The sequence below is a fragment of the Ctenocephalides felis genome, unplaced genomic scaffold, assembly GCF_003426905.1.
Source record: "Ctenocephalides felis isolate EL2017-DRISC unplaced genomic scaffold, ASM342690v1 CF-g0.4_SCAFFOLD_03571, whole genome shotgun sequence".
Lineage (NCBI taxonomy): Eukaryota > Metazoa > Arthropoda > Insecta > Siphonaptera > Pulicidae > Ctenocephalides > Ctenocephalides felis.
The window spans coordinates 3,930,644-3,948,013 of record NW_020539725.1 but is presented as its reverse complement, the minus strand read 5'-3'; the positions used below and the strand labels follow the sequence as shown (position 1 = coordinate 3,948,013).

The window sequence follows — 17,370 nt, the reverse complement described above, 5'->3', positions numbered from 1 at the left end:
AAAGAAACTCAGAATAACCACGGCGGCTGTTTCTTTTGTGTGATAAATATTAAGGAATGCAATACCGGTATAACGGTATATCGAATTACCGGTAAACCGCCCGATTTTTCGCCGGTATTTTTACCGGTATTTATTCCAAAAATACCGGTATTTCCGGTATTTTTAGATAAGCGCTATTTGATACATAATACCCTAAAGTTCAAATTTCTCTGAACAAATTTATCTTTAAATTCCATAATCGCATAAACGGCTATATCTTTAAGTGATTCTGTAAGATAAACAAATGTCAAATATTATCTCAACCCGTCATTAAACTGAATGCTTTCCAAAGGGCTTCATATTGTGTTACAATAAATAGAATTGGACTGATAGATAATGATGTTTGTTTCATCTTTTGTAAAAATGTAATGGTTTTATAAGTGATATTTGCGCCAAAATATTTTATATCATACAGATTACCCCTGCGTAATCTTTATTTTTTTCTAACTTTATACATAATAATTATGATAATTACTAAATATTTTTGCTTCTTATTACAATTATAAAATATTATTTTTCGAAAACGTTTTGAAATTTGAAAATACTATAGGAGCATCACATTGTTTTAAATAACAATACTCAACAATTATAGTAACTTATTATTTATTTCGACAAAGAATCCGATCTTAAATTGGTGTTGAAAAATTATTTTTTTTAAAAATTGGAGATTATGCTAATTTAACACATCGAATGCAGACAATACAGTTTATTATCTAATATAATATGATCTTTTATGAGTTTTTGGTCTTTCTTACTCATAAGTTTGTTTTTGGTGAAAAGCACTGAATATACTCGATAGTAATAATGAATTAATTAAATTGCATATACTTTTGTTAAATTATTATTTAAAAAAATAAACTTATTGTTTTATTTTATTGTTTAGTTGAATATAGTTGTTGTAGTTGTATATATATTTTTTTATATTTGTACTAGTAACTTTCAATTTTGTTTACGTTTGTTTAAGATAATAAAAATACCGGTAATTTACCGGTAGTCCGGTTTTAAAATGTAAAATTATCGAAATACCGGTATTGAAATTTTCTAGGAAGCAAAAAATTCAGCAGCTTTATTAAGTTTGTCGAGTAAATGTTAAAAGACCTTGAGTGAGCTTCAAAATGCAAATGCTCATTCTGAGCGGTTTTCGGAAAATCTAGAATATGTTAGCAAAGAGCCATTAACACATCATGACTATGGAGGAATGATATCAGGGGAGATGGGACATCCGCATGATGGCTGACAAATGTTATGGCTTATGACTCGAAAATCTTATAAAAATATTGAAGGCATAATTTAAAATATGTGTTATTATTTATTTTAATTTAAAATTTTGGTATATCTCAAAATTTAGAGCTGGTGGCAAGGTTTTCCATATTAGGCAAAAAAATTCTGTCACGCATTGTAATCAATCGGAAATAAGATAAAGAATAAGATAAGATAAGATTTTTATAAAAAGCGTACTAAAAACTTAGATTTAGAGTTATTATCTACATAGTTCACCAAATAGGTTTCAAACTTTTGAAATTGGTGCAGCTGTTTTTGAGAAAACATTGACAAAATTTTAATTTATAACTATCATCAATTATAATATAAAATGTGAGTTAAATAATTCAAAAAAAATTTCGATTATTTGTTTTTAAATGAAGGATATGAGAGCTGCTTTGAACCAATATTATTTTCATTTTTATCGATAAAAATTGATATTTTGTTTTTGTTCTATTAGGAAATACAGCTTGAAAAGTTTATAGTTCGAGATAATATTTTAAACTGTATATACCTACGCATTTGATAAATATTTTTCTTGCCAGGATAATTCATCAACAATATGAAGTTAATACTAATAGCTACAAATAAATGCAATATAATATAAAAACTGAACTTTTCCTTTTTTTCTTCATTTTATTAATATAAATAGGATTAAGAATCTATGTTTACATGCAGTATATGTACTTTGTGACTTGATTACTTCACTTGGGAATATTTCACCTCAAATTAATTTTTTAACATATATTCCAAGCAACATGTTGCCAAGAAACAATTCAGAGCTTACTTTTGTTATTTTACACAATGTACAAACTTCTTGACTTTTCCTCAGATTGCACGTTAAGAACAAATGAGGCAATTAGCTAGCAGAATTCTTTCTGTAAATCATAAATTTCAACTACAACTTTATAAATTTGTAGAGAACAACCCATCGTGATCTCGAACTTTTCTCATATCGTACAATACATTATAGAGCAAAAGAAATGCTGAGAATAAAATATCGTAGAAAAGTTACAAACAAATAACTTCTATTTAAGTTGATCACTTTATGGGTCGGGAATAATATTAAATATCATTGTAAGGATTCATTAAAGGTTCATGATATTATTACAAAATAAATATTGTAATACGATTTATTAAAATTGAACAAAAGATTATTTAATGATCTTATTCTTAATTTCGTGTAAAACATGTTTCTCAATATAATGATATAATGAACAAATTAAATAACGATATGAGTAACATTCTTTTTTCTGGACGGAATTACTTTATATGTTATATTATTTAATTACTTAATTAAGCAAGTTGATTCAAATGTGTTTATTATAATAAATCCTTTTATTTATAAATATCAAACATGAATTAATGGTGCCCAAGTTCAGGTTATAAGCACATTTGTATTCAATTAATATATATTTTTTAATATAACTTAGTAAATAATATGCTATTATGAAGTCCGTCTTATATTTTTCTTTCGACATTTTTAACTTTCCGTGATGTAATTTATAGTAATAGTCCAAAAATCGAAAATATTTTTTTTTGCCTATCTTCACGTTCTGAACATTTTTCCAGACTTAGACAAAATTTGTATATGTATGTGTGTGTGTGTTTTGTGTGCATACAATTTTTTGTCCACGATTTTGGATGCACGGATCAACCGATTTGAATTATTCAAAAACAATCGTTTTCTACTGATGGGAAGACGTGTCGATTAGTTTTTGACAAAGGTAAACTCTGCCGTTTCGGAGAAATGTAGCAAGGAGTGAAGAAAATAGAAATTAATTTTTTGAAATACCGGAGTATATGATTTGAATGATTAAAAAGACATTGAATTTGTATTGTTGGGGAGACGTGATTATTAGTTTTTTTCAAATGCAGGTTTAGCCATTTTGTAGATACGGAGCTAAAAGTTAAAAAAATAGCAGATATCGAGAGAACGAGGCATCCGATTAAAATGATTCAAAATGTGTTAGTCCCAAATAGATTTTGGAGAAGGCAAAACAATGTTTGATTTCAAAATTTGAAAAAAAAATATTTTGCGAAAAAAGTTTTCCTTAAATATAGAAAATGATTCCAATTTTAAATTTAATTCTAACTAAAATTCTAAAGCTCACTTAAATATTTGAAATAAAAAAAACTGTACTTTGCAATTCAGTTTTTGTTCTTGAATTCAAAATATGAGGTAAGGTCTTCTAATCTAACTCCGCTTGATTGAGTATTGTTTATTAATTTCCCGTAGGGTAAGTTATTGTAATCGTCTAAAAATCGAAATCAAAAATTTTTACATTTCTCGACGTTTTGAAGGTTTATGAACATTTTGGCATACCTCAGAAAAAATGTATGTGTGTGTGTGTGTGTGTGTGTGTTTTGTGTGTCCGCATTTTTTCGTTCACGTTTTCCGGCGCACGGATCAACCGATTTGAACGGTTTAAAAACATTCGATTTCTATTGATAGGGAGATGTGCTGATTAGTTTTTGGCAAAGGCAGGTCATTTAGGAGATACAGAGCTGAAAGTACAAAAAATGGCAGTTTTTGAGAGAACTAAGAGTCTGATTTGAATAATTCACAGAACTTTCTGCTTATTTTGACAAAACAATTGCTTTTGGAAAAAATCACTATTCTTTTTTTTTGTATATTGAAAATAATTCAGATTTCAATTTTAATTCTGGCTAAAGTTTTAAAGCTCACTTATAAACTTTAAATAAATAACTTGAACTTTGTAATTCAGTTTATATAATTCTTATAAATAAATATTAGACAAATGTTACAGTATTTATAATAATCTATTTGAAAACACTTAATATTTCTCGAACATTTCGTCATCTAATTTATAAGCTTTGATATTTTGTCTACAATATGTGAATAATGAAAGTTACAGTATTTATGATAGAATGATTGGAAACCATAAATCTTCTAATATTCATGGTGCGGTACGAACATTACGGTACGGGAATTTCCAGCAATTTGCCTTAAGACACGAGGCCATGAATCACTAGTTACATTTTTTTTGTTTTTAGCTTTTATAAAATTGGAATAATCAAAATTTATTTAATTAGTTTACAGTAATGATCATATCGGCGAATTATTGGCAGTTTCAAATTCCATATTTCAACTATCATTAATTGAATGATTTGAGTTTATCAAATGAATGTGAATAATTTATTAATAATGGGGATAATTTACAAACATGCCATCATATTTATCATATTTTCAATATATTAACATAATATTGTTGTAATTAACTTCCCGTTGGATAGTTATAGTAATGGGCCGAAAATCGAAAATGAAAGTTTGAATATTTTTCCACGTTTTGAAGGTTTCTGAAGATTTTGGCATACCTCAGAAAAAATGGATGTGTGTGTGTGTTTTGTGTGTCCGCATTTTTTCGTTTACGTTTTCGGGCGCACGGACCAACCGATTTGAATGGTTTAAAAAACATTCGATTCCTATTGATAGGGAGATATGCTGATTAGCTTTTGGCAAAGGCAGGTTCAGCCGTTACGAAGATAAAGAGCATAGAGTGCAGAAAATAGAAATCGAGTTTTTGATAGAATGGAGCAGCCGATTTGAATGATCTAAAAACATTTAATTTTTAATGATTGGGAGAAGTGGTTGTTAGTTTTTGGCAAAGGCAGGTCCAGCCATTTCGAAGACAGAGAGCTAAATGTACAAAAAATGGTGGTTTTTGAGAGAAATAAGCATCCGATTTCAATGATTCAAAAAACTTTCTGCTTGTGTTGACGAAACGGTTTTATTTCAATTTTTTTTATCAAAAATAATTCAGATTTCAATTTTAATTCTGGCTAAAGTTTTAAAACTCACTTATATACTTTAAATAAATAATTTCCACTATGTGATTCAGTTTATACAATTCTTATAAATATTAGACAATGTTACAGTATTTATAATAATGTATTCAAAAACATTTAATATTCCTTGAACATTTTGTTACGGTACGGGAAGTTACAGCAATTTGCCTTAAGACACGATGCCATACACCACTAGTTATTGATTAATTTCTGAGTGAGAACGCATAATTTGTCTATTCATCCACGTTTTCTAGACAGATATGAGAAATTTAATATATATTTGATAAAACTTAAAAATGTGAAGAACAAACATGAAGACTTGTATTGCTTAGTTTCGAAGTTCAAAAACTGTTTAGTGGGTCTAACGTTGACTAATGTTATATAATATAGGCCAACTACTTTTTTCATAATTAATAATATAAGGCAGATCCATGATGTGAGACTTGTTTATTACTAATATATTTTTTTATTACTATTAAACACTTTTTATTAACTTTTATGTATTTCAAACATCTGCTTCCATGCTTCCTGGTCCTGTGTTTTGGCTTTTAGTTTTCTGTATTTCCCCTTCTCGCGTAAGTCATCAACCATCTGCATTGTTCTTCTTCCCAATGCTTTTAGTTCTTCGATTTCATCGAGGAATGGGTTTGACACAATTTCCTTTCCTTTTAATAAACGGGCTCAGTACAGTTGCTCACATTTCTAAGGACTTCTTCATTTGTTAACTTACCTGTCTACTTTATTTTTTCCTTTGGCCTCAAGCACTACATTTCAGAACTCCCCAGAGAGTTTTCGTCCATGCCTATAATCTAGGGCTATGCTCACTTTTCTCAGGACTTCTTCATTTTATATCTTCCACTATCCACTTTATTTTCTCTATTCTCTTTCAGCACCACATTTCAAAACCTTCCAGATAGTTCTTGTCGGCCTTTCTTAGACTCCGTGTCTCTGATCCTTACAGTGCCAAGCACTTTATTAGTTTCTTCCGCAAGTCGTAAAAGACGCTCGTCAGTTGTTTTCTAGTCACTGTGTAACGTAATAGTGAAATATTTGTCCTTTCTATTCTCAAAATATTGATAAACATATACGTTCCCTTAAACAATAATAATTCTTTTTATCAAATAATATTTATTTTATTATGAACGTATTACCAATATTGCGAGTACGAAAATGTGTTCTTGAATTTTTATAGATGCGATTTTTTCAGTACATTAACTATTCGTGTTTTCATATCTTTGCATATCTTGAAAAAGCGAAATATGTTTGATTTTCAATTTTATGGATACTTATTTTCCATTACATTGGGGCAATAAATCGTCAATAATGTGCAGACACACGATCACACAAACAAGATTTTACATCGGCGCATCAAATATAAGTAGTCAACGTGCGGTCCGTAAATATGTAAGCTTCTTCTATTGGAAATGTAATTTGATTTCTCGTTCTGAATCCCAGTGGGTTTAAAATGACAGACAGCCAATGATTTAAGTGATAATATTTTGATAAATTTACTTCTCTTGTCATTATTTGTTCGCAACAACTAATACGTTTATCATTACCAATTCGACTTCAGACTTGACTTCAGACTTGACTTCAAAATATTTAGATTGATATTTTTGAAAATAGTTGGGACGCCGGCGAAGTCATCTTTATCATATACGCCGAATAATTTTTGTCTAGCTTCTTGTGTAGCTTTTAACTACTCCAGAGTAAATTGAAAAACATGACTGAAATTCAACGTATTGAACTTTTAGGATGGCTTTTAGAATGGTTTAAAAACCATTGGCTTCTAATTTATATTTTAATCCTAATGTTTTTATCATTATCTAAGTTTCTGCAATTCAAAATTTTGTTAATTTTACATTTCATTATTAATAATATTTTAAATTATAAATATTAAATTTTTCAATACTATCAAAGATGTTCAAATTTTTTCAACCTGTCTTAATTTATTTAAAAGAATTTAGAAATAGTGTTGTAAATTGTTAAAATTTTATAAAAATGATAATTTTATTCATCTTATATAATTTGTCCACAATACAAGAAGTTTCAATAATTTGCCTTAACGCACCATGCGATGCACCACTATACGAGTAACTACAATCATTTTGATCTAATCCAGCAGTTTACATGCACGACTCGGTTATAGTAATTTTGTATGATTGTTGCAAAAGCATCTAGTTTGTTTAATGCAAATTTCATAACTTTGCATAGTTATTCTACGGAGCATTGCACTACTGGTCCGCAACCCGGCCCTTTAGTTAGGAAATGTGGTCATGCCTGATATAATCTCTATACATGTATTCACAACCACATGAGAAAGTTTTCCCAGCGAAAACTTTAGTAATTACCAAAGTTGCCGGCGGTCTATGACGTCACGCGTTATATGTGTAACCGTCGGAATTGCGAATTCAAAATGGATATTTAGTTTTTCTTTTTTCTTTTATATAGGTTTGCGCTTTGTTAATGCCACGGCCTTATAATGCTTCTTAAGTAATTTATTATAGAAAACTTTGTTATCCGGAGTTTTTTGGCGAAGACGAAATCGACGTCACCGCCATTATGGTAAAGTGAATATGGGGGCTGACACATAAAGACAGATTTTTTGAGCCCGCTTAAATATTTGCTTATAGTGAAAGACCACCTTTAAAATGTTACTGACTCACTTATCAAGTCAAGCGCTTGTAAAGAAGTTTTATAATTTTATTTTTCATTACTGTATATTGAAAGAGCGAGGAACAACTTTGCTACATGTTTCACATAAAGTTTTTCCACATAACTTTCTCAAATTGACATAACGGCATCACACTTACTTCCTTCTTTCATTTTGATATTGAGATCTCGCTTGGTCCATCGTGTTGTTACTGTCGTTCATCTTATATCAGGCTTGATCGTTCGAGTAAAGCCTAAAAATACGACCCTTGAACAAAAATCAGCATTTTGCAAATTTCTCTAGGTAATAATAATGCAGATTTCTCTCTGATGGACTTCAAACTTTAGTTCAATGACACATTCTAAAAGTGTTATTGTGGATATCTTGGATAATCAATAGCTTTTTTGAAAAACTAACAAAGCGCGCGTATTGTTTCATATCGTTAAATATACATTATAACGATCATTTACTTCAAATAAACTTTTACTTTTCCAGCGTTCAAGAAGTATTTTCATGGCTGCTAGAGGCTTCAGATGATTCCTCTGATCTTTGGGATGGTGGTCGAATTACATGGTCAGTTCGTTATGCGAGTGATGCTGGCAGTGTTGCAGACGACACGTCACCGAGTGAACATTCCAGCGAAGAAAATCCAAGTAAAAGAAAAAAACGTAATCACTTTTTATCCAGACGTAATAGTGGTGATAGGGACTATGACAATACACATGCAAAAGAAGCAGGAACCACGAAACAGAGTCAGATAAATGACTCAGAGAAGTTTGGAACAGATGCAACAGATGACTACAGTGATGAAATTTACAATGACAAGACGGCAAGTGCCGAAACAGTTACTCACAAATCTAAGATTTCCAAAAATAAGAAATATGTTCCTCAAAAAGATGTCAGAGAAAATAACCATGAATCTGACAAAATAGAACTGAGATATTCTTCAGTAGATGACGAAGGGCATGTTGTTGAACGCAAGACTATCCTGAATGCGGAAGATGCTGTAGAAATGGAATCTGCGAAGATAGATGATGAAGAAGTCCTAATGAAGCAGTATCCTACTGATGAAGAACTAAATGTTGATGACGAGCCAGAAAGAGACGAGAAACTTTCTACTACAGAGAAATATTTAGACACAAGCTCAAAGGCAGACGAAGGCACTGAAGGTTGTTATATTTATTTATAGAAATTTCAAAATTTATTTTATTATATTCCATCATTTATTATTAAATTTAAAATATTTTTGGTTTATTTTATTCAAGGAATGCCATCGTATGTAAGTCAAGAAGATCAAGCCACCGAATCATCTAATATCCCATCCCAAAACAAAACTAGTGCTTCCAGCGCATCAAGTACAAAAAGCAAAGATGGTAGTCAACGGGATGCTGAACGTGAAGAAGGAAGCAACCGGAGAAAATTGACTGCAAAATTGGAAATTCTGAAAGACGATATTGAATCTGTTCTACCAATTTCTAAGGTGAGGTAAAATACTTACATTACCAAATAATTTAATAAATTATTTCTTCATTTTTCTGGCACTTCTATAAAAAATATCTCAAAATGGAAAATTATAAACTGATTTAGAGAATTGTCTAAAAATCATTCTTATGATTTTTTTTATTAATTATTTATAAATTCTGAAATATATTGAATTAACGATTTCACGAATTGAGTTCAAAATTTCACAAAAAGTGTTCACATTAGCTTTTAGAAATATTAGGAAACACGTTTATTAATCATCAATATATATCATCAATTGCACATTAGTTATAACAATTCCAAAAATTATAAAAACGATTTAATTTTTTTTAACAAGCCTCTGAGTGTATCTAGTAGTGGAGACTGGGTTCGGTTGTGTACCGAAATTAAATGGTATTTTGAACATATGTCTACTTGGAAATACTAAAATACGGTCTTTAAATACGATGGATTGGCCATAAAATCATACAAGACCAGAACGGTTGTGATAGGCTTTTTAAACATAGGTTGAAAAACAATAGGTAAAGCCATTAAAATAGTTTATAATAGCTTTTATCGCCAGAAATATGTAACACAATACTGCATAATCATTTAAACATAGCTTATGAATATATTTTAACAATATATAGCCAAAATGTTCAGAAATCTTCAAAACATCGAGAAATGCAAAAATTTTCATTTTCGATTTTCGTCCCATTACTATAACTACCCTACGGGAAGTTAAAAATATAATCATGATTATGGTGAAAGGTAATTAAAATATTGAATACAATTTCTTGAAATATATTTTTCATAAAAAAATTCCTTAGCCGAATCAAGTACTAAAGTACTGAGTACATTTGGTAATAAAATGTTTTATTTTTTTATTTTTTCACAGAAATGGGAATTAGTTAACACTGCTATGTTAACCGGTAGACAGGTGTCGCAGCCCATGAAGGTTTTTATAGTGACGCATGCTGGACAGATCGCTGACGTCACGTTGCAGAGCTCCTGCCAGGCACAAGACGAAAGCGTACTTAAGGTAAGGTATTTTTTCTTTAAAATATTTTTTCCCGTTTTCATTTAGTCGAAATTTTCCATTTTTTCATTCAAGTTGAATTTTAGATACAATTTAATAACAAATATAGCATTAATTTCAAATTAAACCAGTAGTGTATGGCATCGTGACTTAACTTACGTTTCCGAAATATCAAATAGATTATTATACATAATGAAAATGATATCGATAACGATAACGTTGTTTTCGTTTGGCGTTAGATGAGATGTGGAAAATTAAATAGAAATTTTTTGTCATATTTTGCTTTTTTTGTAAGGATAAAAAGTCATGCACTCTCTGTGGTGACGAAACCTAATAATAAAACGAACTGAACAAAAAGTTCCAGTTTCACCAAATGAACTATTAATTCTGATGTCTACATTGAACAGCTAACAAAAATAAATAATGAGCAGTAGGCCTGAATTGACATATCGAAAAGGTGATCGATAGTATCTAATTCCCGATTGGACCGATTCCAAACATTTAAAAGCCATTCGATGTATCGCGATGAGGACTAGCGTTTATCAATTTTGCGCGACGATAAGCCAAGCCGTTTCTTTGTAAATAGCAGAAAAGTGAAAAAAATTTCGTCTACGTTTAGCCCGCAGTTCTGAATCGATTTTGAAAATTCAAAAATCGTTTGAAAGATATTGGTTGGGAATCGTGCTGATGAGTATTTAGTAGAAATCGGCCGGGCCATTTTCTTGTAATAAAGTGTTGAAATTTGTTTTTTTCGAAGTTTTTTAATAATAAAAAACTAGAAGATTTACGAAAGTGGGATTATGATGCTGCTTGAGAGGTGACAAAAGGCCATTGATCAAAATGTAAAATACATTAGAATAAAATTATTTAGTTCTATGAAAATAAATTTCTTTGATTCTAACAGAAATTTTTACTTACTTAGTTGCCAACATGATGTATTATATATGCTAAAAAAGTTTTGTTTATTATTAATATAAAGATATTAGGTTGTCAAATATCTCCCTTTCGCTTTTTTGCTCTTGGTTTATAATACAAAAAGGCGGAAGGGAGATATTTGACAACCTTATATATCAAGTTTTCAAATCCGAAACATATTTTATCTACGCCACATAAAATAGATTAATCAGTTATATTGTCCTATTAAATAATAAAATTACATTTATTTTTCTTCCAGCAAATATATTACAGCATAGGGGTAATAAACCGGTCTCGTTTTGTTGGCATTTTCAAATACCATATATAAATCCACATGTATATAGTCGTATTTTGTCAATGTTGATGCCGTAAACGTTAGTATTTTAGATATTTTGTGACCGAAATAAAATAACAGTAGCCATAAAAATAAACACTTAACTGTATTGCGTCAGGAAAAGAATATTATGAGTTCATTTTTCAAAGAAACATACTATATTTGACATTGGTATGTGCTGCTGAAAAAGTGCAACTACACAAAGTTTGTAGTATTGAAGTTTCATGCAAATTGTATTCGAAATTATGTTTTCAGAAAAACTGTGATTTATCCTTATTGAATTAAACAAACTTCATTTTCCAACATAAATAATTTTAACCGCATGATTTTTTTTTTAAATTTGTCAACTAAAAACACAGCCTAATTAACTTCTAGTATCGTATAGTATAGTAAAGTAATCGTCTAAAAATTGAAAATGAAAATATTTGCATATCTTTACGTTTTAGAGGTTTCTGAACATTTTGACATGCCTTAAAAAAATCGATGTACGAGGTCTGTTCAAAAAGTACCCGGAATTTTCGTTTTTTCAAAAAAATATTTATTTATTCGTCTACATTAATGTGGTCTCCTTCAAAGTAGTCCCCCCCAGATATAATACACTTATGCCAGCGTTTTTTCCAATTTTCGAAGCACCCTTGATATTCACTTTTTGATATGTCCTTGAGCACTCTCGGCGATTTTCTTCAATCGAGGAAAACCGCCGTCCTTTCATGGGTCTCTTCAACTTTGGGAATAGGAAAAAGTCACACGGAGCCATATCTGGTGAATATGGAGGTTGGGGCATGACTACGGTATTGTTTTTGGCCAAAAAATTACGAACAAGCAACGACGAGTGAGCAGGTGCGTTATCGTGGTGCAACAGCCATGAATTGTTAATGAATTGATATGCCAACTTCATCAGCAACTTCTCTAATTGTGATTCGGCGATCATTCATAACCATTTTTTCCACTTCTTTCACATTTTCATCGTTTGTTGACGTGCTGGGTCGACCGGAGCGTTCGTCATCTTCAACGTCTTCGCGGCCATCTTGGAAACGCTTATACCACTCGTAAACACTTGTTTTTTTTCATAGCAGACTCACCATAGGCTTTTTGTAACATTTCACACACTTTGTTACACTTTATTTCATTTTTTACGCAAAATTTAATACAAATTCTTTGACTTTTCAATTCTTCCATTGTAAAAATCGCCGAGCTCAGAAAAACACGTCGAACTTAGCGTCTACCACAGACAAAGTAAACAGTGAATATAGCTGAAAATTTCATCATACTTTAGGGGCATGTATACCAACACAATAAAAAAAAAAATTTGACAATCAGACACTCCAGACCCGCGAAATTTAAAAATTCCGGGTACTTTTTGAACACACCTCGTATATATATTTGCATGTGTGGATTCAATTTTTGAGCGTTTTGAATTTGAATTATTAGACGTGCTGGTTAGTTTATGACATAAGTTGGTCTAGCTGTTTCGAAACCAGGAACAAAGAGTGCAGAAAATGGCAATTATGTTTGTGAGAAAACTGAGCATCCGATTTTGATGATTCAAAATATATTTCACTTGTATCAACTTAATGAGGAATTGATTAAATTTTTGCAAAGGCAGGTCCAGCGGTTTAAGTGAATCAGAAACAAAGTTTAAAAAAATGCCATTTGGTTGTGGAAAATCAGATATTTTCGACAGTCTGGATCAACGGACAAGAATGGGCAAAACATTTCAGTTTTCAAAATACTTGCAAGTTTTAAAAAAATATCATTATTATAAGAAAGGGATTTTTTTAAATATTCAAATTTTTTAAATTTTTTCAAATATTTTAAAAATAAAATTTTTAAATTACGGTATGAAAATTCCAGTTTATTTATAATTTTGAAATACATATCTCATATTTTTTAGAACTTTAAGCATATGTTAAATTTCGAGCCCCTTATTATTGTAAAATAATACTATAATTTTAATAATAAGTTGAAGTTTGGAGAAGCATTTAATTATGAAATATAAATCCAATGAATTTATATTATTAAATAAATAAAATTTGTAAAAATATTACACTGGTGAATATTCATATTCTAAGATGAAATACCTTTATAATTCTATAATATAAGTAATAAAATATGAATTATGTGAATAAAAATGCATGTCATCTATGAATACTACATGAGAATATATCGCGAAATGGTTTTATGGGTGTTATACTAAACGATTGTATTTTCGGTTTATAACATTATTAAAACTCGTTGTTATGCAATCTCATCATGCCATATAATTATATCGGAACCCTCCTATCCAAACAGTAAATTTTGATATTACCTATAAGCCATTCAAAATAATAGCAGGGTTATCGTAAAATATATTATTTCAGATATGGCATTATCCACGTGCGGACATTTTTAGAACAGCATCTTTAGATTTCATGTAGTATTTACACCTAAAGTATTTTGTATTTTTTAAATATTTTTGTTTTTACCATTAATATCCAAAACCAACTAGTTGTAAAGCTTACTGCTAAATACATCTAACATGCTTAGTGGTTGTTTCCTATTGTAAGAATTGTATTAAGGACAATTTAAATCACGAATATTTTGGTAAACCATAGAGTTTACAATTTAAATCACGAAAAAATTATGGTAAACCATAGAGTTTACCATAATTTTTTTACCGTTTGAAGTTAGTGATCTAGCATAACAATAGTAATTAAGTAACTATTATTTATACAAATAAACTGGTTCAATGTCATTTTATTTACAACGTTAGCAACCAAAACAATTATTACTTTAAAATTTTGATATGTTAATTGTAATGTAAACCTCTAATTAAATATCGTATGCAAAATTTTATTAATCAATGTGAAGGATTTTATGTAAATAATGAAGTACTTTATAACGCAATTCAATTCCGGCAATTATAATTGCCAATTTTATTTTTTGTGAAGCTATTTCAACAGCGATTACTAAAATTTTAGGCTTCAATAAGCAAATGTCTGCTTTAAATTGCCGGACAAAATGGCATATATGCTATTTGAAAATTGACTAGTTTAACGTTTTTGCGACATGAAGAAAGCTATAACCATCATCTTGTCAGATGTTGACTATCATTGTCACAGCCCTGTCGGAGTAATCAGTTCAAAAATGTAACGCGTCTTCAGAAATTTATTTTGAGGGTGGTTTTCTCATATTTTTTGGGCACTTATTTGTTATTTGTAATCATTTCTAATTAAATCGAATAATTATAATAAAAATGGTTTCATACCATCTTATTACCATTATCAGGTGAAATTTTGATTATTCATTTTTGTTCACTTTCGAACAAAAAGGCATACTAATGCGCAATACTATTATTTCGCAAGCACTACGGGGTAGTTCATTCTGGAGAAAGCAAAAGAAATTGAAACTTGCCAAATTTTATTGGCTTATATCTTCTATTCTAACTTTAAAAAAAGTACCTAATTACCTACCTATAAAAAGAAGTGACTTGCATTTATTACAGAGATTTTCTTTCCCGTTTTGAGCCCTGTATTTCTTCTCCTTCCATATATGGTTCCTATGTTATAAAATGACTATGTTACTGGTAGTCAATAAACCTAACATGAGTAAAAACGATTGAGACTGATTATAGTATCATTAAGTAAATAAAAATTATTAATAAACAAAATACCAACTCACTTTTGTCCGTACTTTCTTTTTATATTGATTCACTAATACATGTACTTTAATTTATATCAATTAAGCTTTATGGATCTAAATCATCTTTAAAACCCCAAAAAGTGTGAAAACAGGTTATAATAATTCCAAAAGTTTATTAACTTCCCGTAGGGTAAGTTATAGTAATCGCAAAAAAATCGAAAATGAAAATTTTTATATATCTTTACGTTTCAGAGGTTTCTGAATATTTTGGCATACCTTAGAAAAAATGGATGTATGTGTGTGTGTGTGTGTGTGTGTGTATGTATGTATGTATGTATGTATGTATGTATGTATGTATGTATGTATGTATGTATGTATGTATGTACGTGTGTGTATGTATGTGCGGATACAAATTTTCGTCGACGATTTCGGGAACACGGATCAACCGATTTGAATAATTCAAAAAACATTCGATTCGTATTGATAAGGAGACGTGCTGATTAGTTTTTGGCGAAGTCAGGTCTAGCCGTTTCGAAGATACGGGGCAAAAAGTGCCGAAAACGGTAACTCAGTTTTTAAGAGAACGGAGCGTCCGATTTTAATAATTCAAAAAACATTTTACTTGTATTGATAAGGTGAAGAACCGATCAAATTTTCATAAAGGCAGGTCCAACGGTCTCGGAGATCTAATGAAAAAAGTAAAAAAAAATGCCATTTGGCGGTCAAAAATGATCATTAGACATATGCACATCAAATTATGAGATATTTTATAGAGATTTTAACAATAAGTATAATTTTGGCTTACATTCCTATGGGTTCCGTACCAATGTTTACGCGTTAGACGTCGACGCGGCGCTTACGCGGTTTGATATTTCGTCTTTATGCAGTTAAAGCAGTACGATTGCTTTGAAAAAAAGTTTAGATCTTTCAAAATATGTCAAAATAAAGAAAACATTTTTTTTCAAAAAAAAAAAATTAAAAAAAAAAAATTAAAAAATGTTTTTTCTTTTTCAAAAAAAAGTAATTTTTTGTCTAATTGTTTGTCAAAAATCTTATTTTTTCGAAGTAAATTTTTTTCAAAAAAATAATAATTTTTGGTACGGAAAGTTCCAGCAATTTGCCTTGAGGCACGATGCCTTAATTGCCTTAAGACAGAATTCCACTTACAGCTAGTTAGACTAATTTTCATATAAGACGTAGAAACTAAACTACTTATTCCGATTTACGTAGAAGCTTCAGTATACAGGTTTTATATTATTAACTTCCCGTAGGGTAAGTTATAACAATCGCAAAAAAATCGAAAATGAAAATTTTTATATATTTTTATGTTTCAAAACCTTCTGAACATTTTGGCATACCTTAGAAAAAATGGATGTATGTGTGTGTGTGTGTGTATGTGTGTGTGTTCGGATACAAATTTTCGTCGACGATTTCGGGAACACGGATGAAGCGATCTGAATAATTAAAAAAACATTCGATTCGTATTGATAAGGTGACGTGCTGATTAGTTTTTGGCAAACGCAGGTCTAACAATTCCGAAGATATGGGGCAAAAAGTGCCAAAAACGGTAACTCAGTTTTTAAGATAACGGAGCGTCCGATTTGAATAATTCAAAAAACATTTTACTTGTATTAACAAGATGAAGAACTGATCAAATTTCCATGAAGGTAGGTCTAGCGGTTTCGGAGATCTAGTAAAAAAAGTAAAAAAAATGCCATTTGGCGATCAAAAACGATCATTAGACATATGCATATCAAATTATCAGATATTATATAGAGATTTTAACAATAAGTATAAACTTTGTTTACATTCCTATGGGTTCCGTACCCGTGTTTATCCGTTAGACGGCGACGCGGCGCTTACGCGCTTTGACATTTTGTCTCTATGAAGTTAAAGCAGTACGATTGCTTTGAAAAAAAGTTCAGAAATTCCAAAAGATGTCAAAATGAAGAAAACATTTTTTTTTTCAGAAAAAGTAATTTTTTGTCAAGTTCATAGTTTCTCAAAAATCTAGTTTTTTCGAAGTAAATTTTTTTCAAAAATGTTAATCGTTTTTTAAAAAATAGCAATATTTAGTACGGGAAGTTCCAGCAATTTGCCTTAAGGCTAGGTGCCATGCGCTCCACTAGTTTTTGTAATAATAGTGATTTCAAATGAGTATTTTATATTATAAAAATGTATTATTTATTAACTTCCTGTAGTATAAGTTATTGTAATCATCAAAAAATCGAAATTACA

General features: G+C 30.1%; 1 protein-coding gene across 1 annotated transcript in view; it reads left to right on the top strand.

Moving 5' to 3' along the window:
* Positions 1-17,370, top strand: part of LOC113385494 — a 296,450-nt gene that overhangs the window by 246,961 nt on the left and 32,119 nt on the right. Inside the window, exons 9-11 of the mRNA XM_026623351.1 lie at positions 8,258-8,931; positions 9,028-9,242; positions 10,122-10,265. Of these exons, the coding sequence (XP_026479136.1) occupies positions 8,258-8,931; positions 9,028-9,242; positions 10,122-10,265 (1,033 nt within the window). The remainder of the gene's footprint in view (positions 1-8,257; positions 8,932-9,027; positions 9,243-10,121; positions 10,266-17,370) is intronic.